The sequence below is a fragment of the Phlebotomus papatasi genome, chromosome 3 (genome assembly GCF_024763615.1).
Source record: "Phlebotomus papatasi isolate M1 chromosome 3, Ppap_2.1, whole genome shotgun sequence".
Classification (NCBI taxonomy): Eukaryota; Metazoa; Arthropoda; class Insecta; order Diptera; family Psychodidae; genus Phlebotomus; species Phlebotomus papatasi.
In genome coordinates this window covers 88032560-88060373 of record NC_077224.1, presented here as the reverse complement: position 1 = coordinate 88060373, position 27814 = coordinate 88032560, and the positions used below count along the sequence as shown (strand labels likewise).

The 27814-nt window shown below is 35.6% G+C and overlaps 1 protein-coding gene across 1 annotated transcript; it reads right to left on the bottom strand.

Annotated features, from left to right (window-relative positions):
- Positions 1 to 10343: 10343 nt before the first annotated feature.
- On the bottom strand, positions 10344 to 15731 carry LOC129806797 (uncharacterized). Its single transcript, XM_055855571.1, has one exon. It carries the CDS (start codon positions 15729 to 15731, stop codon positions 10344 to 10346), a length of 5388 nt encoding a protein of 1795 aa, XP_055711546.1.
- Between the last annotated feature and the right edge of the window lie 12083 nt (positions 15732 to 27814).

Genomic DNA, 27814 nt, shown 5'->3' with positions numbered 1-27814 from the left:
CTGTTGAGGCAAAGGGAAATTTTCTGTGTTTTGGGAAGATATTAGTAGCACCTGTTTAATTTTTGTACAAAATTTAGGAAAAACGAAATATGAAATACGAAATGGTAAAATACGATATGTACTAAAACGAAGTTTCCGCAATACGAAATGTGCAATAATTTTTAACCGGATATGCAATGTTTTAACTTTTATTGATTTCCATTTAGTTTTTTATTGACTAAATTATTATTCACTGATCATATTTAATTTTCCACTGATTAAATTTGACATTTTACTGTTTAAAAAAATTACTGACCAAATTTGACTTTTTACCGACCGAATTTTATTTTTTACTGACTAAATTTTTATTTTATACTGACCAAATTTTACTTATTACTGGCCAAGTTTTATTTATTACTGACCAAATTTTATTTTTTACTGACCAAATTTGATTTTTATTGACCAAATTTGATTTTTTACTGATCAAATTTGACTTTTCACCGACCAAATTTAATTTTTTCCGATTTTTTAAAAGTTTTTTACTGACCATATTTAATTTTTTACTGACCAAATTTGATTTTTTACTGACCAAGTTTGACTTTTTACCGACCAAATTTAATTTTTTACTGATTTTTCAAAGTTTTTTACTGACCATATTTAATTATTTACTGACCATATTTAATTTTTTACTGACCATATTTTATTTTTTACTGACCGAATTTGATTTTTTATTGACCAATATTTTATTTTTCACTGACCAATTTGAATTTTTTACGGATCAAGAAGATTTTACCTTTTTTTTGTCATCGCAATAAATAAAGATGTTTTATAGATTTAGAAAATCCGCAAGCAAAAAAAATATATAGACAACAGGAAAGCAGTATTGGGGTGTAAGAGAAAAATGGACAGATAAGCCTAGATCAGCTTATTGTAGATGAGATTTTTAACATGAGCAAATTCGATTGCATGCTAATTCGATTTGCAGTTGATGTTGGAAGATATCATACAGTGATATTGGTATAAAATTTCTGAAACATTTTCAAATTTTGTATTTAAATAAAAAAAATCTAGGATTTGAATGAATATTGGCAGACATTTTCAAACAATAAGATATAGAAAAAAATCTTTAATCAATAAATTTGCATATTTCACAGAAATATGAAATATTTTTGAAAATAAAAAAAATAACAAATATTAACAATAATTTTTAAAGTCGAAAAATAGTCATAATTTAAAAAATATGAAACGGAAACATATATTGAAAAAATAGTTCCCTGGGGCTGGAAAGTGGAAATTTTGGGGGTAAAAATGTGACTTATTATTAAGTAATAGAAAAAAATATATTGATCAATAATCGTGAGGTGAGTCATAATAGTAGTCATTTGTATTATTTCTACAGATTTTTCCTTGAACCACTTCCTAACACATCATAAATGCTCCTCGAGAGGTTGTGTTAAAGATAACACATGCCGTAGAACAAATTGATGTGTTATGTGTGTTATGGAGAATACCAATATTCCATAACACATGTTTGGAGACTTTTTTAACACATCCGCCATTTTGATTATAACATGTGTTATCGGGAATACCAATTTATGTGTTATCTCGAGATAACACACGATAACACATAACACATGTTATTGGGAATTGACCCCTTAATCTTGACTTTAAACCTGAGATTCTTTAACACCTTTTTAGAGGTTAGGTCAAACTTAACCTAACTTTCTGAAACCATTATCTTATAAATTCAAGTTTTATATAAAAGTTTTTAAATTTTATTGTTGTTTTAGTGTTTTTTTAAGAACAGTTCTAGCCTTACAATGTTGCATGAATAAAGATTCAATTATTAAGTTCGCCCTAATTTGATGCTAGCCGTGTTATACAATGAATAAATTTACTCGTTCCTTTTAGAACACCTCAAAATAATGATAACAATGCAACTGTTGTGATTTTAATTAATTAAAATCCATCAATCCTATCTCTCTGATTTTTTGTGACTTAATGATCTCGTGCAAGACAGTCACGTGCACAAATTACCAACAGGAATTAAACCCTTATTTCGTTACTAAATCCAAATGAAGATGTGCCAAGAGTAATTTCCTAGACAAACAACGGTTGCCGTAGAGACACCATGAGGCATTTTCCCCATTAAATTTCACCAAATACACTCAGGCAAAAAAAAAAGAACTGAATGGAAAATTCCTTGTAGCACGAAATTCCTCGTCCCAAAAAAAGCATTTATAATAGTCAATGAGTTTGGATCAAGTATCAGTGAGATGCTTTTTTGTGCAGCCATTCTTGGCATTTATTGCATCGTCCCCAGAGTTGAAAAGGTTTCCAATTAACACCCCTTAACACACAAAATTCCACATTTTTCCAACATTAAATTTGATACAATTTTCCCTTTTTTGTGACTTTTTTTTCACTGCCCAAAAAATGGATTGATTTCGGCTGAAACGGAAAAAATACTAGCCCAAAATTTTACCCTTTTTTTTTCTGGGAGTCTATTAATTTTTTTTTGCAGAGGTCAGATGGTGAGAAAAAATTAAGAAATGGCTGTGGGCTTTCTCTTGGGACCTTCTTTGGGAAAGGGTTGTCGAGGTTTCTTGTGAGAAAGTCAGTTAATCTTTCCCAGGGAACTGGACATTGAGGTAAATTCTCAAGCAATTGCAATTAAATTGTGCACTATTTTGCCCTCGTTTTGAGGACCAAGAGTGATTTGAGAACTATAGTGGTGACCTTTTTCCCAAGATTTATTTTTTAAGGGATGGCTAAGAGTCCCAGCTATGTAGAATTGCAAAATTGTGACTTCAATGCCTCAAAAATTGGCTGTGAATTAATTGTTTGGGGAAATATAGTCGTTTAGAGGTACAAAATTCATGGCGAAAAGTTTGATCGTTCTGCAAAATTTCCAGATGCTGATTTAAGTTTGTCAAAGGTTCCAAGACCTTTCTAATGTACCTAAAATTTACAAAATTGGTTGATAAATACGCTCTCGGGTGGCTTTTTAATCTTCAAGATTGAAAAAATTTATAAAAGGTAACAATTATTTATTTATAAGAATTCAAGGTTTTAGTTATATTGAAATATATTGCCATTAGGACAGATTGATAAAAGGAATATGGGACAAATATGAAGTGTTCGAAGCCAAATTGTGTGCGAAGCCTGAAAGCCTTCCCCTAGATCGCTTCAATATTAGCACAAATATTTTTTGCTTTATATAATTTTTTCCAACTCGCAGAGGTTTTATTCAATAAAAATATTCCATTTCGTTTTTAATAAATACAGTGGGACCTCGATAGAGTCAACCTCCGATAGAGTCAATTACCAATAGAGTCAACAGCTATTTTTTTACTCCACGGACTCCGATAGAGTCAACTTGGACCCAAATTGACTCCGATAGAGTCAACTTTTCCATTATTATTGAACTAATAATATTGTATGATTTTTTTTAAATTAAAATCAATGTTTCGGTGTATCAATGTAACGCTTTTAACACAAGAAAAACAATATTATGATAAAATTCGTAAATTAACCGTGTAATAATTTTTCGACAAAATAATTTTCTTTTCGTAATTTTAAGCGTTTTGACCGATTGAAAGTTCTCTTATCTTTCCTCTCTTGTCTTATGATTTTTTGATTAAGCCCTATGATCCCGTATGACGTGTTATCCTATAATCACAAAAAAAAACTATTTTGGCGGTTGAAGGGGAGGGGTAGAGAGGAAGTGAGGGTGATAATATTTATCCTCAGATTGATTTATTAGGGGGTCATCTGAAGACTCCAAGCAGATATCTCTATCCATTTAGCGCCAATTTTTCAGAACAAGAAGAAAACGAAAAAAAATGGTTTTATTGCTTTTTTTGTGAAGTTTAGAACCATAGTTATGTCAAAACGAAAAGAACAACTATCAATCTCTTCTTTCATACAATAAAAGTTTAAAATAAATTCTAATTAATAACGTTAATTGCATTAGAATTTTTAACAATTAAATATCTACCGGAGCTCTTCTAAAAAAGTGAAAAAAAAAGAAATCTTTAAGACACCATTTCCCTATCTTAACATAGTGGATAGACCTCAATATTATCACATGGATAGTAATTTTCACTTAAGATACTTACTAATAATAAAAAATTCTGTAAAATCATTCCTTATGGTGCTGGCAGACCTTTTCAATTGCGTAAATTTCAATCGATTGAAATTTAACTCTTACTCTTTCAAACTAAAATAACATATGTTTGTCTCTTTCTGTGAAATGAAAATAGAAATTTCAATTTCAATTTCAATTTTCATTTGACAGAAAAAGAGAGCTATATCTAATTTCAGTTTGAAAAAGTAAGAGGAAAAATTTCAATTGATTGAATTTCATTCAATTGAAAAGGTGTGCCAGCACCATTAATCTCCAACTTTTGCCCAAACATACGACTTTTTTTGGGCCAGAGGATGTAGAAGTCATGGGTTTAGTAAATGAAATATTCTACTGTCGTGTTAAATTTATCAATTATCTATTACAAACATAAAATAATACCCCTTTATATCAAAATTTCACATTTTAATTGATTTTTTCGAACTCCGATAGAGTCACCGAATCCAATGGAGTCAACAGGCCTAGAAATAATTAGTTGACTCTATCGAGGTCCCACTGTATTAATATTAATGTATTGGAATGCATCTATCGCCGTCTTAGCATTTATTTTAAGAATTTTAATATATATTTTTTTAATATTTGTTTCTTCTACAAAGACAGTAATTCAAAGATGTTTCAAAATATTTTTTTTGTAATTCAGAGATTCCCTTTCTGCTTAGTTTGAGGAGTTCGTAATCCTACTCTGAAAGAAATAATTTGCAAAAGGATGTAAAAGGGTGCAAAAATCGATTAATTTTGGAGATGAATTTCGAATTAAACGAAAAATTTGCAATTGGGTGCAAAAATTTGCAATTTGGCAAATATTTGCCAATTATTGCCTCCCTTTGCAAATTTTTGCAAATTTTTACCTCCGAATGAGCACTATAGTAGCGCCATCTGTGGTGAAACACCATAAATATGATTTGGCATTCTTGTCTGCCGCATTAACACAAAATCGACGTACACATACTCTCAATGAAAATGTTAATTGCACTTTTCAATTTTTACTCCACTACCACCGTAGACACTTTTTTTCAAAAACTTTTCACTTTATCTATTATTTTCCTAATTTCTTAGCAAATTTTGCCCATTTTTCTGCATTTAAACACTGACATTTGCAAGAATTTTTGTCGTCGGACTATTACTGAATGAACCATCCAACATGTCAAAAATTTTTGCATTGGGATGCAACCTCGCGAACAAATCTTTCAAAAATCTCACTATTTAGGTCTTTTCGTCAGAAAATATTTGTCACAAAACACTCCAAAGACCTGAGCAAACTTCTGAACCACAAAATTTCTTTTTCCCAAAAAAATGTTTGTCAATTTTCCTACAAAACACTGCTCAATTTTCACCTTATTTCTGTCGGCACCATGTTTTTGTGAATCGTAACACAATTCTCTACCGTAGGAGCTTTTCTTCCCATTTTCCACTATTATAGTTATTGAGAAAACACGCGAAAACTATCACCACTTTGCGAATTAACTGCACTGTGAATTAATATTTTGTCTGCCATTTGACAATTCTGAGCGACACTGGAACTGGAAGCCATTGGAAATTGCTTATTTTGTCGCGTGCAAAATGGTAAACTTTTGCATCCTTTTGCATCTTTTTGCAAAACAAAGTTGATTGAATTCGAATTGACCAAAAAATCGATTGAAATTAATCGATTTTTGCAAAAAAGTCGATTGGAGCCAGGGTTACTACCCTTTTTGGTTAATTACATGGAGTGGGTGTTCTCCTTTTGCATCCTTTTGCAAATTATTTCTTTCAGAGTACTAAGCCAAGCAAACATTTATAAAATCCTTAATCTTTTTTCGGGTACCCTGTGGCCCTTTCAAAGTCGCTCCGTGAAATACTTTGTGACATCTTTTGGCCCGTGCAGACTCTTCAACGATCGTCTTCACCTCCTTTTTTTGTGCCCCTCGCGAATCACTCAATTAATAAATAACACTTGATTGATTTCCCCGTCACTCTCAATTATCGTTTGGGAATTTATGACAGAGTTTTCCATCCTTTGTGGTCTCTCTGGCCAGACCCAAGCACAACAGAAAAAAAACCGTGCAGACATGGGGGCCTCTCCTGACCAGATGTCGTGCTCTTGAAGTGTTTCAAAGAGTTTGATCACCTGAAAATTTTATTTGATACAAATTTTCCCTTTCTGGGTGCATCCAACATGAAGCCGTAGAAGAGTCCGAGAGGGCGGCACAAAAGAAACAAGCCACTTGAAGCAATATAATGAAATTCAATGCACTTTCGAGTTTCCCACCTTCTCTGAGAGAGCCAGGAAATTGGTGTCTCAACTCCTCTGTAATTTCCCTTCTTAGGCATTGAGGTACACGGAAGCCATAAAATTATCTTGAGGTATGATCGAGCAAAAAAATGCAGCATAGAAGGGGACAATCATCAACTGATCTGCCACTCAAGAGTGCACATTGAGGATTTTTTTTTCAAAAATCAAGCACATAATCCCATAAATTTCTTCTGACATGCTCCTTCCCAACAGAAAAATAACTAAAAAGACGTTGGGTAGAAAAAAATCATCCCTCAGTTGACAAATTTAGGAATTTTTTATTCTCTATTTTCCCTGGATTATCCTTCAAGATGTACCATAAACCATTTTGCAAAAAAAAACAAAATATAATCACAAAAATACTCTCAACATGTTCAAAAAGTACAACAAGGTGAGGAGGGATGGAAAAAAAGAGCATAAGAGGAAGAAATGAACATCATTCATTATCTCCAAAATAGAATCAGGCCCATCGAAAATGGTATCGATCAGGAGCAATCGACAAAAGTAGAGCGATGCTATCAAATATCCCAGCCTTTGTCCTCGCATAATCCTCTGGCACCAACAACACAAATTACCAGGGAGGAATTTAAATTATCCGGATGAATAATTCAGGACAGATTTTCATCTCTATTCAATATTCAGTTCTTTTTAATTTTTTTTTAGAGGGGTTACTTCTGTAGAGCAACTGCTGGTTCTTGATTTTAAAATGACTACCAGTGGTCAAATTCACTTGATCCAAGTGATTTTTCATGATATTTAGTTAATATTTTCTTGCAATATTATTTTTTAAATTATATTAAAAAATTTTAAATATAGGGGGAGGTGGGGCTATATTGAGCTGTGGGGCTAGATTGTTATAGGACTTTTTCGCCTATTTCTAAATGAAGCTGGTCTTTATACTTATTTTATTTAGATTCACAATTATTTTGTGTAAATGAATTACATCATGTTAAAACCCAGTTTTCTTTAGAAATATGTGAAAAAATTGTATAACAATGTAGCCCCACAGCTCAAAGTAGCCCCACTTCCCCCTAGGGGGAAGTGGGGCACTTTTGAAATTGGGATTCTTCACCTATTTCAAAATAAAATTTAGTCTTATTGTGATTAATTTAGGTCTTCAATCTGGTTGTTCACCTAAATTACACCACGATAAGGTTAAATTTTGTTTAAAAATAGATGAAAAATCCAAATTTCAAAGGTGCCCCGGTCTCAAAGGTGCCCCACTTCCCCTTATAGAACATCGCAAGATAATCTTAAATTAGAAAGCCAAAGTGAAAGCACTTTCACAACTGCACAACTTTTTAATAATTACAAACATAATTTCAAATTTAAAATAAATTTAATTACAAAAAATAGAGAAACTTCAACAGTTGTTGTCTATTTAAAAAATAAGAATGTATCACACATATTGGAAATGTTATTTAAGGAATTTCTTCTGAATCACTTATATCGGTGGATTTCTCAATGAACTAAATAGACTAAACACCGAATCAATAGTGTGTCTGGAATCGCGAGATGCACCAAATGGGAGATCTGGAACATCTTCATGTCATCCTCCAGAGAATGATTGACAAGTTAGACAAAAACTGTGCCAAGAAACTTTAAAATGAAAGGAAGCAAAACTGCTTGCATTCGCCCTCATTCATAGAAAAGCCTCCAACGAAGCCGCCAGCAATTTTTTTCTCGATCCTCTATCTACAAGAAGGCCCATTGTTTTCTGGAGTTGGATCTTGAGGGATCTAACAGAGAGATTTTAATTCTCGAACTCCATAGAGAGGGCATTTTTGTATAATCCGTTGAAGTCAGTCAATAGCTTGTCGGTTTTTCAGGTGGCTATTACCAACATAGACGCCAAACGATATGAGATATCGACTTTCGGTCTTCAATGACCCCCTACTAAAATAGACATTCTTTGTAGAAACGTTTTACAAGATGAATAGCATATTATACTCCAAAAAAAATCAAATACCAATTATATAGTTTAATGGAACATTCCTTCTTTACATAACACTAAACCTACCAAGACTCGGTTAAATTGACCGGTTTAAAAACTTTTAAAAATTAACACATTTTTGAAGGGTATAATGTCACTATTAAACTTTATGAATTTCTTAAATAAATGCATGTATTATATATTATGCTAGGAAAAACGGCCAAAAACGGTCGATAGGTTTAGTGTTAAGGGGTTACTACTATCGCATAGACTAAAAAAAACATTTTTTTGGGTATATTTTTTCAACGTAATAAAAAAATATATTATTCAAGCTCTCGGGAAAATAAAAGTACAATATTCAAAACGTATTTTCTGATTTCACTATTCGAACTCCGCGGATAGAACTATAATTTCTTGATTTTTTCACCCCAAAAAATTTCCACCTTCCACCTCCCGGAGACCACTTTTCTCAACAAATCTTCGCATTTCAGACGCAATAAAAAATCCTCCCGAAGGAAATTTCATCAGGGGATTCCCTATAAATTTCACCAGGTACCAAAGGAATTTTCCTTGACAAGTCTCCAAGATTACCGATCATAGGACTTCGAGTGGTATTGCTCAAGAAATTACGCACTAAGTTTACTCTGCAGTATTGATCCAAAATTGTTGTAAATAACTATTACCCTTTTTAGGTGTATTAGGGGTTAATGGTACCCTTTTTCATGTTAATTTTACCCTTAATAAGGTGTAAAATTAACCTTAAGAAATGTTGATATATTTTTAAACCCAAAAAGTGTGAATTTCTGAGGAAAAAATGTTGATCGCACCCTCTTTTTTCTCAATGAAGGATTTTCCAGAGAGTTATCCTCAAGTTTTTCCGATCTTTCCCGAAGAGTTCCCAGGGATTTCTTTGAGAAAAGTCCCCTAGCCTTTCCGATCTCTGACTTTTTCAGGCGAGTTCACGGATATGTCCCTGGGTAAAATCTCTTAGTTTTCCTCATCATTCCCGGGAAGTTCCCCGGGATTTCTTTAAAAAAAATCCCCGTTTTTCTGTGCTATATTACCGGAGATTTCCCAAGCAGAACCTGATGAATCTTCTCCCCCGAAATTGCGTTACATACCAGTTCAGCTTTGTTACTTGGCCTTCCTCTACTTTTCCCTAAGTATCTGTTGGAGAATTTTCGGTGAGGAAGTGATGACACTTCATGGGATTTTCCTACGCAGTGGCGCAAATTATTTTATAAGGCGATTTCTGGGAAATGTCGTTACGTTTATTGTCCGTCTGTCGGTCTATGGATCTATCCGTTCGGCCATTACAACGCTTAGAGCTCAAACGGTTAGAGATAGAAACATGGGACTTTCGGGGTACCCCCATAAGTCGACCCTGAAACCATTAACATGCTCTCTCATTTTTTTCTACTCTTCTCCTTCATTCAATTTAGGATGTTTCATTTTTGGATGTCTTAGAGAATAATTTTTAATAACGGTTTTTGTGGGAGAAATACCTTTAAGAGAGAAAGAGGATGTATGAGAATCCTACTACAACCAGATGGAGACTTGCAGCTTTACTACGATACCTTTAAGGAGAAAGCACAATAGCATGAGATCCTGCTCCAATCAGCCTTGATAAATTAGTCAGTACACTACCTGTTGGGGAGAAAGGGGGGGCTTAGATTACAATCCGGGTCGAATTGACCGGATTCCCAATCTCAGCCTTCCAGAAAGATGCTTTACTTTTCCAAGACTTTATTTCCTCCGATCTCACGCACTTCAACTCAAAATAATAGCCTTTTTAAATTTGACAATAACAGTTTGTAATAATTATTTGGAAAAATTGATTATAAAGAGGATAAATTTGCATTAATTCACTTGACAAAAACCTTCCGCGTGTCTTTTACTCTTCAACGTGTGTGCTAGAACCATTTGACATAACTCCACTGAACTTTTTACCCAAACTTCCCTTTACCCAATTCCACCCGGCTGAACCAATGAGCAGTTGCTCAATAATTTCCTCACATATTCCCCGGGTTGAGGGAATCCTCAACAGAAGAATCCACTGGAAGTTTGGCTAGGGTGTTCACAGCCCTCTTCTGCATTCCTTCCTGCGTCTTGATGGTCACGACTCGCACAACATTGTCCCTTCCTGGATGAGTTGCTATGATCCGTGCCATCTTCCATGATGAAAGTCTCATGTTCGGTTCACGCACCAACACCAGATCTCCAATCTCAAGATTCTTCGTGCTAGTGCACCACTTTGGTCGATTCTGTAGTGTCGTGATGTACTCCTGGTGCCAACGACGCCAGAAGTGTTGGACAAATCTCTGAAGGAGATTCCATCGTGATAGTCTGTTCGGGTTCATGTCCATGAGTTCAGGCCCAGGTGGCAAGGTTAGCGGATGACCCACTAGAAAATGCGCTGGCGTGAGGGGCTGAAGATCATCAACTTCTGAGGACATGGCACACAGAGGCCGGGAGTTGATACATGCCTCAATCTGTGCGAGCACAGTTGAGAATTCCTCATACGTCAGTGGAGTGTCTCCGATGACCTTCTTGATGTGGCTCTTGACACTGCCAACACCACGCTCCCATAATCCTCCGAAGGTGGGGGAATAAGCGGGGATGTAGTGAAATTGAGTCCCAAGGGACGACATGAACTTGACTACTTTGTGGTTATGATCTCGAATTCCCCTGATTCTCTCGTCTCGGCTGGCTCCTGTCGCTCCCACGAAATTTGTGGCATTGTCACAATAGAGAGTGCCACATTGGCCACGGCGGGCGGTGAAACGTCTAAGACTGGCGATGAATTTCTCAGTACTCAAATCCGTGACAGCCTCTAGGTGTACTGATTTTGTGACCATGCAGATAAAGATGCACAGGTAGCCTTTTGTTATCACTGACTTTCGGAGATAAGACGATCGAAACTGGAATGGACCCGCAAAGTCGCAGCCGGTGTTGTAAAATGGTCTATTTTGCTGCACCCGGACTGCTGGTAAATCTCCCATGAAGGGGGTTTCCAATTTTGGTCGGATTCTTGCACACCTCACGCACTTCCTGACGATTCCCTTGACGAGAGATCGCATCCCAATGATCCAATACTTCGCACGAAGAATACACTGGGTATGAGTTGCACCTGTATGAAGATACATCTCGTGCGTGAATCTCACTAAATCCTGGACAAACTTGTGATGAGAGGGTAGAATGATTGGATGGCGCGCTTCATCTGTCACATCTGCATTCTGTAGACGCCCTTTGACCCTCATAACCCCGTTGTCATCCAAGAAGGGTACTAGCTTTCGCAGTTTGCTCGACTTTGGTACACTTTTTCCACTGACACAGCACTTGTATTCTTCAGGAAAACACTTTTGTTGGATATGAGCCCAAATACGATTCAGAGCCTGATTTTGTTCACTCACTGAGAGAAATCCCGTCAATCTGTCATTCTCTTTTGCAAAACAATTGTGAATAAACCTAAGCACATAAGAAAACTCGCGAATCGTGGTTAAGTAATTAGAGTTTTTGGCAATCAGCTGACCAATAACACTTGTGTCATTTTCTTCTTGGGTCACAAACACTTTCACTTTAGATGATTTTTCCTCATTCGTGATACACTTCTTCACTGGATTAGCTGGCCAGTTTTCCTCTTCCCTCAGAAGCCACTGAGGTCCGTGCCACCAAAGTTGATGAGCCATGAGTTCTTCGGGTGAGATTCCCCGGGATACGCAATCCGCGGGGTTGTCTGAAGTGGGTACGTGGCGCCAGATACTTGGTGGTGTAATCTCCTGGATTAGAGCTGCACGATTAGCCACGTATGTATTCCACTTCCGTGGCGTGTCCTGGATCCACTGGAGAGCTACCATGAAATCAGTCCACGCATACATCTTGACATCTTTGTTGGGAATTGCTGCCTTCACCTTTTCCATGAGTTCCGCTAGAAGAAGACAGCCGTTCAATTCTAAACGTGGAATTGAGACACATTTCACGGGAGCCACTCGAGATTTTGCGATGAGAATGCTTGTCATAATATTCCCATGAGCGTCTTGACCCCTCGCGTAAATGACACTACCATAGGCCTTCTCGGAAGCATCCGAGAATCCATGGAGCTCGATGACACCATCAGTGGAGGGTAGGCATCGGTTGATGCTCACATCCTTCAGACAACCAAACTGGAAAAGCATCTTCTGATACTCATCAGACAAATCCTGCGGGATTGGATCATCCCATCCGATTCCTGTGAGCCATAGCGACTGGAACATGGACTTCAGTTTCACTGTCACCGGTGAAATAAAGCCTAATGGGTCGAAAATCTTTGCCGTGGCTGCGCAAAATTCCCTCTTGGTGGTGACCTTGGATAGAGTCTCAATGATGAGAGAGAACTCATCAGATCCTGGAGACCATCTTAGCCCTAGGGCGGTGATTGTCTTCGATTGTCCTTTGACCTCTTCAGGAGACAATGCTTGCATGTCAGGTGGAAGTTCCTCTAACAGCCCACTAGAATTGGAAGACCACTTCCGGAGAGAGAACATTCCTCGCTGTAGAACCTCTTGGATGTCCTGGCGAAGCTTTCGGGCCTCTTCCATGTTAGAGGCACCACAGAGAAGGTCATCCATGTAGAAGCTATTCAAGATGACCTTGGAAGCTTCCGGAAACTCATCTGAATAATCGTTCGCCATCTGTTGAAGCACCTTGGTAGCTAGGTATGGAGCGCTAGAGGTTCCGTACGTCACAGTAGACAAACGGAATGTCTTCACTTGCTGGGAGTTGTCATTGCGCCATAGTATGCGCTGATAGTCTCTATCCTCGGGGGCCACTGAGATCTGCCGATACATTTTCTCCACGTCAGCAGAAAATGCCACTTCGTAGGTTCTGAATCTCAGCAGTATAGACAGTAGATCATCTTGTAGTATTGGGCCGACCGCAAGGATGTCGTTGAGAGATGGATTCCGAGGACGGGTAGATGCCGAAGCATCAAACACAACTCTGAGCTTCGTTGTCTCGCTGCTAGGCCTCAAAACTGCTTGATGTGGTAAGATGTACTTCTCGGCGTCAGGCTTGATAAGTTCCTCGGGAGGAACTTCTTCCATGTGACCCAGGTCTTTATACTCATCCATAAACTTCTTGTAGTCTGTGTGAAATTGAGGGTTGCGTGCAAATCGTCGCTCCATAGCATAGAGTCGCGCCATTGCTGCCGATGATGAGTCACCCAGAGCGTCATGCTTGTCTTTGAACGCTAGTCTTACCACATAACGTCCCGTCTCGTCACGTGAGTGAGTCTTGGAGAAATGCTCCTCAGCATGCTTCTCTTCGTCAGTGTAAAGTTTCTTCCTCTCACGAGGAACGTTTTCAGTCTCCCAAAAGCGCTTGAGAGTCTCGTCTAGATTGCATTGAGTGTGTAGAGAGGTTATCTTTTGAGGCTGACCTTCAACCTTTCCTGCGACGATCCATCCGAATATAGTCAATTGCGCGATGGGCTCGTCCTCCTTGCCTTTCAAAATGTGTGGAAGATTGACTTCATGAGCGTACTCGGCACCGAGAATCACGTCTATCTTCCCCGGGGTCTTGAAAGTTGGGTCAGCAAGCATCAGTGAGTCGACATGAGACCATGCCTTATGAGACAAAGACACGGGTGGCAAGAGCGAAGTGACCTTGTGCATGACATAAGCATCCGCCTGGATCTTACGTACTTTGTCGTGTAGTGATGAAATGTTCAGTTGAACAATTCCCTTCGTGTATCCAACTGTCACTTCTCCTGCTCCTGTCACAGGAATCCTAGCATTCCTTCTCGGAAGTCCGAGTCGTTGAGCACACTCCTCGGAAACCATGGTACACTCTCCTCCTCCGTCGATCAGGATACGACAGACTTGATCTTCTCCACTGACATCTTTGATATGAACCAAGGCAGTGGGAAGAAGGGCACGCTGGAGCACCGATGAGTGATGTGTAGTTACCATGGACTTTGTAGAGACTTGAGAAGTGTCAGGAACCGTGGTCGAATCCTGAAGCTTCAGTTGTGGTTCTTGTACAGAGTTCTGTACAACTTGTGTCTGACCAGAAATCTGGACAGCCTTTGGATTGTGTTGAGATGCAGGTTGGTTTCCAAACTGCCCTGTTTGCGATCCAAGATGGAGCAAACTGTGATGTGCCTGACCGCAGTAACGGCACCGTGATTGTGATTGGCATTTCTTAGAGGAATGCTTCCCCCTAAGACAGTTGAAGCAGAGGAGGGATTTGTTCACCAATTTCCTCCTGTCGTCGATTGACAGCATCTTGAAACTGTCACACATGTAGAGCACATGAGATTCTCCGCATTGGGCACACATTAGATCCTTCTGAACTTCAGTGTGGTGAGATTTAATTCCTCCCTTGTTGGATTTGACAAAGCCCTTGTCTTCAGTTTTAGAGGAACTCTTTGTAATTGATCCAGGATTTGCTCGCTGCATGATATCAGTAGTCCTTTTCAGAAAACTAAAGAAATCCTCAATGTCTGGCATCTTCTCCGTATCTCTACCTTCCTCCCATTTTGTGCGAAATTGCTCACTCATATTGAGCTTCATGAGGTAGATCAACCATACATCGAGCTTCATACAGTCATCTCCCATAGCATTCAAGCTGTCAAATATCTGACGATATTTCCTTGCAGCATTTTGAAGGTCAGTGAAACTATCCACTTTCTTCTTAGACTGAGCCATAAATTGATCAATGAATGATTCGACCAGATTAATCTTCTTCTCATAATTTTCCTTCAATCTGGTCCATGTGGGCTCGTAATTGGCGTCACAAATCTGAACATTACCTATGTCTTCTGCTGCACTGCCCTTAAGTGCCATTTTCAAGTACTGCATTTTCTGATATGGCTTAAGGTCTTCATTGTTGTGGATAGTGCTTTCAAAGGCATCTCGGAAGTTCAGCCAATCCGTATACTGACCATCAAACCTTGGAAGATCCAAATGCGGAAGCTTTGTGCGAGATTGATTCCCGGAAGACGGTGAACCTCTTTGCATTTCCATCATTTTCCTCAGGATGTCTGTCTGATTCGTGAGAACAGTTGCCATGTCATTCGTGTCAAGAGTTTGACCAGACCCCGTGGTATGAGACCTGCTTTGTTCGACAAGAGCCCCAAGTTGAAGCTTCATGTCTAGACATCGCTCAAGAAAAGCATCAGCTTCCTTTTCTTCCTTCAGTGACTGTTCCTCATCATCTTCTGTGGCATCCAAAAGTTGATGATGGATCTTTTCGAACTTCATTTGAATTGCATAGACTTCATTCGTGAGTGTTTGAGAGAGCGATTCAGTGATACTTGTCGTTGGTAGCTTCTTCTGAAGAAGTGTGAGTGTTCTCTTGCAATCGCCTCTCTCCCTGTGCAAGCGTTTGAGTTCATCATTCGATGACATGTGTGTTGCCATTTTGCCGCCTTGTCTAGCTGAAGATCAGAGACTGCAACTCCCAAAATGGCCGTGCGTGGTGAATACTGTCTTGCCTCCTGTCTTGCCGAGAGTGAAAAGTCTTCAAATCCCGTAGATGGATGCAACTCAAGACAGCCGTGAATTGAGGTTATGAAGAGCAGACTTGGTTTAGGCGTGGAGGAAACTTCTAGGTGTAGCACCTCAGCCTCGTGGAGGACGTGGAACTAGTTCTGTCTCGGTGTCTCGAAGGACCAGGAAATATGTGGGAGAAATACCTTTAAGAGAGAAAGAGGATGTATGAGAATCCTACTACAACCAGATGGAGACTTGCAGCTTTACTACGATACCTTTAAGGAGAAAGCACAATAGCATGAGATCCTGCTCCAATCAGCCTTGATAAATTAGTCAGTACACTACCTGTTGGGGAGAAAGGGGGGGCTTAGATTACAATCCGGGTCGAATTGACCAGGAAATATGTGGGAGAAATACCTTTAAGAGAGAAAGAGGATGTATGAGAATCCTACTACAACCAGATGGAGACTTGCAGCTTTACTACGATACCTTTAAGGAGAAAGCACAATAGCATGAGATCCTGCTCCAATCAGCCTTGATAAATTAGTCAGTACACTACCTGTTGGGGAGAAAGGGGGGGCTTAGATTACAATCCGGGTCGAATTGACCGGATTCCCAATCTCAGCCTTCCAGAAAGATGCTTTACTTTTCCAAGACTTTATTTCCTCCGATCTCACGCACTTCAACTCAAAATAATAGCCTTTTTAAATTTGACAATAACAGTTTGTAATAATTATTTGGAAAAATTGATTATAAAGAGGATAAATTTGCATTAATTCACTTGACAAAAACCTTCCGCGTGTCTTTTACTCTTCAACGTGTGTGCTAGAACCATTTGACATAACTCCACTGAACTTTTTACCCAAACTTCCCTTTACCCAATTCCACCCGGCTGAACCAATGAGCAGTTGCTCAATAATTTCCTCACAGTTTTCAAGCTTAAAGGTTTAAAAGGCTCCAAATGGCGTATCTCTCAAGCGAAGGGGATCATTTTTGAACTCGTTCGAAAGGTCTTGGAATGTTGATATGGCTGAATCAGTTCTGAACTGGTAATGAACCCGTTATGAACCGGTAACTAACTTTTATCCGAAAATCATTTTTTTTACTCCTAAGGTATTTTGAGAAATGTTTTGAGCGATTTATGAATAGATTCTAATCGGTTGAAATCCGGTAAACGGTAAATGATGCGAAAGTACTTTTGCGGTATTGCATCTAAAGCGGCCTTCAGACTAGAGATTCAACTTAGTTCCCCGGAAAGCCTCAAAACCCTAAATAGAAACCAATTTGATTGGTTTTTCAGAATCTAACAGGTCATTAATCTTGAATAATTCAATTCTAAATTAGATTTTTCCAAAACCTTTTAATTGATAAAGAAATTAGAGGTGTTAAGCCTTATGGCTAAACCTTAAGTCTGAACCCCGTATAAGTCCCCGTATAAGTGGTGGAGAACTTGAACTATGATCAGGATTCTAATTTAAATTTTTGATCTTAAATAACTTTTTCCTTAATAACAATATTTTGTAAAAAAGAATTTTATAATTGTTCTTAGAATTTTATAATTTTTATTCCAGGATTTCTTTATCTTAGACAATAAATAAGACAGAGATTTTTTTTTGTTTCTCAGAGTGTTGCACCGACAATTTTCTTCTTTCAGGAGATAATTTCTCAACCGACAACTTCCTGAATTTTCCCATCTACGAGGGTGAAATAATTTCATTTGATTCAATATAGAGAAGGATAAGTTAGTGTATTTTAGCACCCAACCAACAACAGAAAGTTGTGTAAAACAAGCCACAAAATGGGGGTGTAAAATTAATTCAATCATATCATATCTGAGAGGTTTTATCTCCTACACTGTTAGGGGGTGGCTTGACGAGGGTGGAATACAATAATGTGGGTGTAAAACTGCTAAAAACAATATTTCAACAAACAACATTTCTGCGATATATCCCGGCCAAAAGTCCCAAGAGAATTATCCCTGTGGGAGCCTGGAAATAAAATGAATTGTGACTTTTGTTGGAAGGAAAATATGCGCATCAGCCACATCCTCGAGGGATGAAAATTGACACTTTCCGCAATGAGGTCCTCAGGGAGCGTATTAGTCGATGAAAAGTCGCGATGGGTGTCAATTTTCCGTGTTTTTCCTAGTTTTCAAACTCTCTCGATGTCTGTGGAATTTTTATTAAACCCTCAAACAGTCGAAAAAAAATGCTCATTTATGGCACTTTTTCACCCCTTGAAACAGCACCCAGAGAAAAATGCCACTCAACTCAATTTTCACTTCATTAAGGGGTTGAAAAACATATGTCGGACCTTTGTTGTCCACCCCCCAAAACGGATCCCTCAATTGTTATTCAATTTCCTCAGCAGAATTGGGATAGAACAGGATGGACTGAGGAAAATTGGCCCAAAAAGGGGTGTTCTTGCCACCCTCTGCCTTGGTTGCCATGGATCAGTAGAAGGTCCTATTAATTTGCAAAGGAAATGTTATTTTTATCAGCCCTCTGGATGTAATTTAATTGGAAATGATGGAGAAAATCGGAGGATTTATCGAATTAGCACATTCTTCACTCATGAAATCATTTTTGACCTAGAAAATTATTCTCAAAGAGATTTTGTGGAAATATTCAACCTTCAGAAATATTATCGGATTAACTAGAAGATTTGTGTCTTTTATTGTTCCACAGAGAGAAGTTGTACTTTGTCTACAATGCTTTTAAGAGCAAGGTGAGAAATAGTGGCATGTATCAGGTACACCACAGACAAATAATATGAAGATTTTGTATATTTTCAATGGCTTTGAAATTCTTAACAGAAATTCCACAAAAACCTAAATATTTCTCTTTTCGAAAGTTAATTCGAAAGTATTCAAAATTCGAAAAAGAATCTGGGAAGGTTAAGAATAAAGTACAATCTGTGTTTTTCTTATAATTGATTTTCTTAGTCAGCAATTACAATAAAAAAAACCATAATTTATTGACTTTATATTCAAAAAACAATTTCAATGTTAGGTAATCCTTATAAAAAAATAACAAAAAAACGTCTAGAGATATCGTTTTTTTATGGGGGGTCACCGAAGACCGGAACTTGATATCTCTTACCGTTTAAGCTCTAGGGCGGCGACAAGTTTAAAAAAATCGATTATATAACAGCTCTCTTTTTTGAGTTCGAGTTGTAAAGGGCCGTAACAAAGGTCAAATATATGTAAGAGATATGAGAGGTATATTTGAAAAATTGTGTCTATAATGATTTTAGCTTAGGAACTGAATTTAACGTTAATAGCTAGTACACTTTTAATTGTAAGAATAAAAAACCAAATTATTAAAATTTATGATACTTTGGAAGATATATTCTGATTTAGATTTAAAATATTCGAAATTAAATTCGAAATTTAACAACTAGGCATTCTAACATTTAGAAACAAAGTAGAATAATAACAGGACTAGTTTAAGCTTGTTCTTCACAAAATAATGAAAATTGACAGATATTGACACTCGGACACTTCGAAATTCGAACAGGGAGTATTTCAGCCACCATACGGACGAAACGAGAATTAAATATATTTTCTTTGGCTTTCGAAATTGATCTTGGAATATCTTTTCTCTTGGACAAATTCCATATCTGTGAATAGGAAGCATAAAACTACCTATTTAGTTTCATTTTTCCGATCTAAAAGGTGGGTTGGAGGCATAAAAAATATTTTTCAAAATTTTAGAGATATAAACGCTCTTGACGGCATATTTCTTTACAGATTTGGTCAAGTTTAGGACCATTTGAAAGGTATTTGAATTTTTGATAAATATGGTAAAGTGCCCTTAATTCGACCGGTAGAGTTATTTATTCAATTTATTTATATTTGCACTAATATTTGGCGTATGATCTAATATTAATAGGTCAATTATTCCATAAATAAATACGAATCAGTGACAATTTTATAGAAATTCACCATCAAACATTCAAATATTGACCCACCGGTCGAGTCGAGATCACTTTACCTTATATAAAATGCTTTCAATCATCTATAAAACTGATAGCTCTTGTCCATTAATGAATCATTAAATGAAACTTAGCCAAATACCTCAATTTTTTAGCAAGATTTTTGAGATTCTAAGGAGTTTTAAGGCTATGGACAATTTTATTTTCTGTAAGAAATCAACTTTGAGAGGTACAGTAGACTCTCGCAAAATTCGGCACTTTTAAAATCGGGCTACTTTTTAATTCGGGCGGCAGTTAAATTCGCAAAAGTTTGTTGACATTTTTCAAGTTTGATTATATGATTATCGAATGAAGCAATTATCCTTAAAATTGCCATAGTTTGTCTTAGTTGTTATGTGATTTTGCATTTTTTAAAGGTGTTCATGAAATTTTCAATAAATATGAGTACGTGAAATTAATTTGAGTATGCAGATGAAACAAAAATCGTTGCTTTTTAAACAGTGTGATGCCCGAATTTCTCTCTAATTCGGGTGAAATTTCGGTCTCAAATGCCCGAATTTGAGAGAGTCTACTGTACAAGTCCGAATCCGCAGGACTGGTAAGTACACTACTTGCAATTATTATCCCACCCTTGACGTCGACGGCTTGGCATCTCTTGGCCCTTGCTGTGTGTGTTGATCCTCACAGCTAGATCCTGCAGCTCCTGAAAAAAAACTTCCCTGCTGATTGTGGGTATCTCTGGATGGAACAATAGGGCTACTGAATTGAAAACAAATGAACATTTCACGGTCTTTATGCATCTTTCTCCATTCTATTGCTCACTTTTGGGTGTGTGTTTTTTTTCTGGGCCAGAAATCTGGTAATCTCTGGTGGAGATTCCGGGAGAAGATGGGTGAAAACACAGAGAAATAATTGAGGTTTATTTCTTTCAATTCTCTCGGTTAGTACGCGTCAACGAATTGATTGACACGGGGTCAGAACCTCTTCGGCAGCTCCTTGGAATACATCCCAGGGAGAGAGATCTTGGGGGAGCCTCGTGATTTAATTGAAAGCGAACACACACGGATTGACTGAGTGGTAAAGAATGCTCCAGGTTGATCTTGGCTGTTTTTTTTACGGGAATGGGACGTCAAGGAGAGAAGTTTGACGATTTTGTAAATGATTTCATCAAATAGTGATAGATACAGATCTCTGGGGAGATCTAAAGAGATGAGGAAGAGACCGATGACAGGAATATTTCATCGAAATATCTGTCATGGATAATCAATTCAATTTTTTTTTTGCTTTAAGGGGTGCTATAAAATATTTAAGGCAAGGTGTTTTTTTTTTTTTTTGAAAAATTCCCCACGCGATTGTGAAAACTGAAAACCCACCCTTGATGTCCTGGGACACTGATGATGTCTTACCAAGAGTACACAAGAGAGGAGACAAGAGAGCCATCATAATGGTTTGTGTTATAGCAACAGCCTCCATTTGTAACATGATCCAACAAAGGGGATGTTTTTGTGTGCTGAGCTTTTTGCAAGGAATTTTTATTCTTTTCCCTTCAGCACAAAATTCATCCTCACCCACACAATCGCTCATCAGGAATCTTCCGCAAGTTATTCCTCATCGACCAGTGTTTACTCTTGTCTTCATCTCAAAACTGATGATGATTTAATGAAAAGTAGACAAGACTGTCCGACGACGAGACTCCATCATCCCCTTAAGGCTTATCGATCCTTAAAGTGGGGACATGGTACCCAAGCAGTAGATAATGGTACAATATTTAAGTAAAATTATAAGGCAGCCAATTCAAAAATACTTTCAAAATAACGATTTTCGAAAATTAAATATCGAATTGTTCTTTAATATTCGTACTTGAAAATTATTTTGTTACTTATTTTCGAATTTTCTAGCGAACAGTAAAACCAGTAGAACGTTATGGTTTACAATTCTGAAGAAAAACTTCTGAATTGTTTTCAATTGTTCAAATATTCGAATATTCAAATTTTGGAATCTTACCATCCACAAGTAGATCTTGAAAAATTCGAAAATCTATTTGAAGATCCAAAAAAGAGATTTTTTTACTTTTTGATAATTTAGAAAGGTGGCTTAAGTACATTCTATTCGAATTTCGAAGTACTCAAGGGTCAAAACGTGATGGTCTTCATATTGTTGTAAGGAAAAAAACAGTACAACGACGCTTACTGTTCTTGTCCCATTATTTAATCACTCCATACTCACTGAGTAACTCTTTTGCCAGCTTTTCAGTGTAATATTTCATAAATTTTTCTCACTTTGTTCGAAAATTTAGTATTAAAATTCGAAATTTAATTTGAATTTTTCGAACTTCAACGACTTTTTGTGCAAAGAGTTCCATATACCTTTTATCCAAGACACTATTGGAGAATCAAAATCTACTTGTGTTTACACCCAATACGTATCTTTTTCTAGAAATTCACAATGCTGAATATTTATTCATTATAGATTAAATTAGATTTAAATTTATTTTAATCTATTCATTGATAGTTTCAGTATCATTAATTTCGAAAAAAGATACGAATTCTATGATTTGAATATTCGAATATTTGAATAACGAATAAGTTTGGAAGTTCTGATAATCAGATTAAAATAAAGACTAAAAACTAAAATATAAAATTAAATAAAAACTCTGAACTCAACTATCACAATAAAGAAAAGCCCTGAATTGTGAAATGATGATTAACTGGTTGCAGGAAAATTTAAAAAAAAACAATACTAAAAGTTACTTAGTAGAATATTCTATTACTTCAGAAGAATTTGTGAAAATAAAATCAGTAAGTTAATGTGTGTATTTTCTAAGATTAGAATCTTAAAAAAACAACAACTATTTGTACTTTGTTTTTATACCTTTAATTCTTAATTTCGGAGACAATTTGTTATTCTTTTTAAGTTTATGAAAAAAATATTTTAAAAAGTCAATGATTTTGTCTATTTGAAGACATTTTTATTCCTTTATATCAAAGAATAGTAAATCATATACAGAGTGCCATAAAATTTTTATTCATATGGCTGTTATTCAATTTCGAATTTTAAAATGATTAGTTCGAGTTATTTTCGATATTAAATTAGAAAAAAATGGCTTACTTGAAAAGAAAAAAAGCCTTTTGTTTTCAAACCTAACTAATCTTTATTTTATTATTTCGAATTCATTTCGAAGATATGGTGTATTATTAATAAATTTATAAACTATTTTAATATTTTAAAATTCGGTTCAACAATTTTTTTTAGAAAATTAGAGACTTTGAAATTAGTATTTAACTCTTCATTTTTTTAATTATTTCATAAATAAACTTTAGGTCGTATTTCGAACTCAAAAATTCTAAAACAAATAATTTTATTGTAAATTCTGCCGGATAACAATTTCGCTGTATTTAAAAATTTTCATATAAACATAGTATATTAAGCATAATTTACTCAATAAATGATTAGTATATCAACGAGGTTCAAGTCTTTAATATCAACCTTCCACAAAATGCAACCTATTGCCGAATAATTAAAATGATCAAATTCGAATTTCGAAGCCATGAGTCGAAGTGAAAATGACATGTTCTCAATTTTGAAAGAAAGTTTTAGCAAATCCCAGTTTATTTTTAAATTTTTAATGATACTTTTACACATTTTGATTTTTAATGTCTTTTAATAAATGATTTCGAATTTGTTTACGATGCTAAAAATTGTAAGAAAAAAATGAGTGAAAATCCAGCTTTAGAATGTAAGCAAAATAGATTTTACTCGTCACTTTAATTAATATTTAATATCACTGTTATTCAATTTCGAAGAGATCAAGCTATCAATTTCGAATTACTTTTCGAAGAAATTTTCTGAAGCACACATTAGAATTGTGTTTAGTCATAGCGGTGGGTTTCTTTTTAATTTAGAATTTCTCTCTATTCAAAAGAACAATTCTCTTAGCTTTTTCATATCTTTTTAATAATAGGCCCTTTTACTTCGAATACAGCACTTTCGAATACTTATTTCGAAGTCCTAAATAAAAATTTTGCTTTTTTTTATTTTAGGAAAGTCTGTTTATTGATTCTATACAAAGTAACATTTTTTTTAAAATTAATTAATATCATACGGCGTTATCACACTTGCACATTAAAATTTTAATGTGATTCATATTAATTGTCGCTTGTGAGCGTCCAAATATGTTATTAGTGTCTTTGAGTCACTTAATATTTGGGGTTTTTCTATTTATTGATAAAGAAGTGGACTTGGCCTGCAAAAATAAATTTAAATTTACCTAAAGCATAAATATTTTTCACATTAAAAAATTAAAGAGAAAATCGCATTAATTTTTCACATTAATGCTATAAATCAATTTATATCAAATTTTACGGGCCAAGTATACCTTTTTATTAACAAAGAGATCGAATTTTGAATATAAAATGATTCAAACACACAAATTACACATTTGGACTCTCACCAGCGACAATTAATGTGAATCATATTAAAATTTTAATGTGCAAGTGTGATAACACAGTAAGAATTAGGTTTTCAATTTCGAATTATTCAGGTGGGTAATTTCGAATTAGTTCTTTTTGTATATAAATTTGCCAAAGTTTTTAATTATAAGTTTGCTCAGCAATTCTACGCAGTTACTGAATCTTTTTCTTTACTGTTTTGCTCCAATGAAATTTTTTTTGAATTCGAATGCTGTAAGTAATTAATTTCGAATTTCTTTTAAACAAAAAATTTATTAAAATATTTTATTGCAAGTCTTCTCAGCTATTCTATGCAATAGACAAATTCTCTGACCGTTTTCGTCTCGTTCTCGTGATCTTTTTCTTAATTTCGAATTGGCTGGGTTATCAATTTCGAATTCTCCAGATGATCAATTTCGAATTCTCCTCAAAACTAACAGCCTGTCCATCAAAAATCAAGCATAATGCATCAATTTCAACAAAAACTCATTTCTTAAAGGCATTTGTAGCATTTTCCCCAGAATTTCCAACATCACAGTGAAAACTGTCTCCAGCCGAAATGTGTGTAGAATTTTGGGCTGTTTAAATAGAGGCAAAATATTGATTTTCACTTCGTGCCCAGCCCCTCGGAACAAGGGCCCAAAAGATGCGCGAAGGAAAAAGCCATAACAAGACCACTTCTCGTGAAACTCTAAATGTTTTTTTTTATCTCCACTTTATGTTTTCATAGGTGTATTTGTATTTCGAAGCCATATGGTTCATTGAATTGTTGTTGCTGTTTTTAATACTTTCACCCAAATGCCTTTTCTGGCCACTCTACAAGAAGTCATCCACTTCTGTTTCTCATTCTTCAACTGCCAATTATTGTGCACAAACTACTTCATGAGCATAATCCAAATGAATTGAGTTTAGAAATAAAACATTCAGGATGAAAATATTGCTGCTGGGGAGGTAAATTGAATTTTCCCGGGGTGGGTGATGATACAAGAAGTTGGCTTTTGGGTGTTAAAAAGCTCGCAACATTCGGGAAGAGGCGTTCACCGAAACAGAAACGCCTCTTCCATGGAAAAGTCTGGTTAATCTGTGCTGAGTTTAGTTGGACGTGAGCCAGAATGAGACAACTCTGCATTTGCTGATATACTCTCAGATGTTCCCCAGACGAGCAAAATTCATGGATGAGAGATTCAGGAGGGTGCGTATGGAGAGGAATTTTCAGATGGATGGAAAATGGTGACATTCTACCCAGAAAACAATTTCAATTGGACTACTTGTAAATGATGAATTTTGATGAATGATTGTGAATAGGGAAAGGCGGGGGAGGAATACTTTTAAATTTTATCGGAGAGAGTTCGATGTTTTACGGCGTTATCACACTTGCACATTAAAATTTTAATGTAATTCACATTAATTGTCGCTTGTGAGTATCCAAATATGTTATTTGTGTCTTTGAGTCACTTAATATTTAGGGTTTTTCTATTTATTGATAAAGAAGTGGACTTGGCCTGCAAAAATAAGTTTAAATTTACCTAAAGCATAAATATTTTTCACATTAAAAAATTAAAGAGAAAATCGCATTAATTTTTCGCATTAATGCTATAAATCAATTTATATCACATTTTGCAGGGCCAAGTCTACCTTTTTATCAACAAATTGATCAAATATTGAATGTAAAATGATTCAAACACACAAATTACACATTTGGACTCTCACCAGGGACAATTAATGTGAATCATATTAAAATTTTAATGCGCAAGTGTGATAACACAGTAAGTCTTTTAATAGTGCACTAAAAGACTTGTCTAATACTTGGTTCTATAAGGCAGCTATTTTGCTTCTTGGGTTGGGATCATAAGCATGGGCACTTCTTTCTTCTATACTATAAATTATGAATATTTAAATTGTTTTTTTAACAATTAAATTAATTAATAATAACAATTAAATTAAACATTTTCGTCTGATTTTTAAAACTTTATTTTGGATTTCAGTATGTGTCAAATTCTAACAAATAAAAAATTTCCTCGTTTTCATATTATCAAATTAAAAGAAATGTTTTAAATAATCCGCAAGATGTTTTTCTGATTTAGGTAAAGGAAAATCTTAACTTATAATGATCACTTGGTCAAATATGAGTGTTAAAATGTCATTTTTTATTTATCTTATACAACATAACCTCAAACTTCACTTATTTGATTTTTAAACTTAATTTAAATGTTTCTAATTTTTTTAAATCGCTAAATTGTAATATTTTAAATAAACAAATATATTATATAATCTAATAAACGAAAATGTTTTTTATTTTACTTGAGCATGATCTTATAACTGATAATCTAAACATTTATTTAAACTATCAGACTTTCTACCAATCATGGAATTTTATATCCTTAATAACTTTAACTAAACGGTGATTGAAGTGAAATATATCGGCATGGAAGGTGTCGAAGTAGATTTACGGTTGAGAAATTATTATTACATCAGTTTATTTGTCCCTCAACTGAGATTTCCCATGCTGATGTCTACACCAAGAGCCCAGGGATTGATTTCTAGGGTTGATAGAATTGATGGGGAGAGAGGTTCTGTGGAAATGAGATATGGAAAATTATTGATAGAACATTGGGAAAGTGACATGTGATGTGAATTCATCAAAGAGTGTTCGAAATTCTCGTGTTCTTCTCTCTTCTGACCAGAAATTAATTCAGAAGAACGTGTAACATGGTATCACGTATCCCGTGGCAAAGAAACAAGATAACGAATCAAGAGACGATTAATCTACCTATAATTTTGGTCTATTGATCGTTTTTCACCTGTAAATTTACGATACGAGACACTATCGGACATAAAATTTCGAATTATACCCGGATAAATGGTCCAAAAACAAAATGGTCCGTTGGGTGGCATTGCTCTCTGGTCATCTATCTTTGCGTACACTGAGAGAAAAGAAAGTGTTATGGGCAATGCGAAGTGCGTGTTAACCCAACACCAAAATTAACACACATTTTTATGTAATGCTTAAGAATTTTATTGACTTTGAAGCTTATTGTCTAAATACTGTGATAGATTTTCATTGCATCTAATCATTTTCTTAATTAATTAATCAATATTCTTAGGTTTAATGCATTTTGGAAGGCCAACCGCTTTATATTTCGAAATAAAATAACCTATAAATACAGTTGCACTATCTATATACATAGCTCATCACTAACTTTATTAATGCTAAGTCTTAAATTTTTAGAGTTTCACGTACTTGAAATATGTTTTATCTGGTTTTATCTTTCGCAGGTTAACAAATACGTCATGTTATGCGAACAATGTTTGTGATAAAGTGCAAACTTTTATTAATTTTTAGTGGATTAGCATTTCCAGTAGCAATTAATAAATATTTTGGGTAAATGTACCATATTTTGGCAAGTTTTCAATTTCGTCCACTTCTTTTGTTCCTCAAATTTCAATGAATTTTTAGTTTATCTATACTCGAGAGATTATAAAATGCAAAAAATTAACAAAAAATGTAGCTTTGTCGAACAAAATTATGTAAAAAAGACTTTGAGGGAATTCCGGACGGGCAAGGGACTATGAGAATAAAAGTGGCCGAAATATTCCACCAAACCTATGTCTATATTAGGTGAGATT

Excerpts from the sequence above, each read along its gene's own strand:
- LOC129806797 (XM_055855571.1), bottom strand. The coding sequence starts at position 15,731 with ATGGCAACACACATGTCATCGAATGATGAACTCAAACGCTTGCACAGG.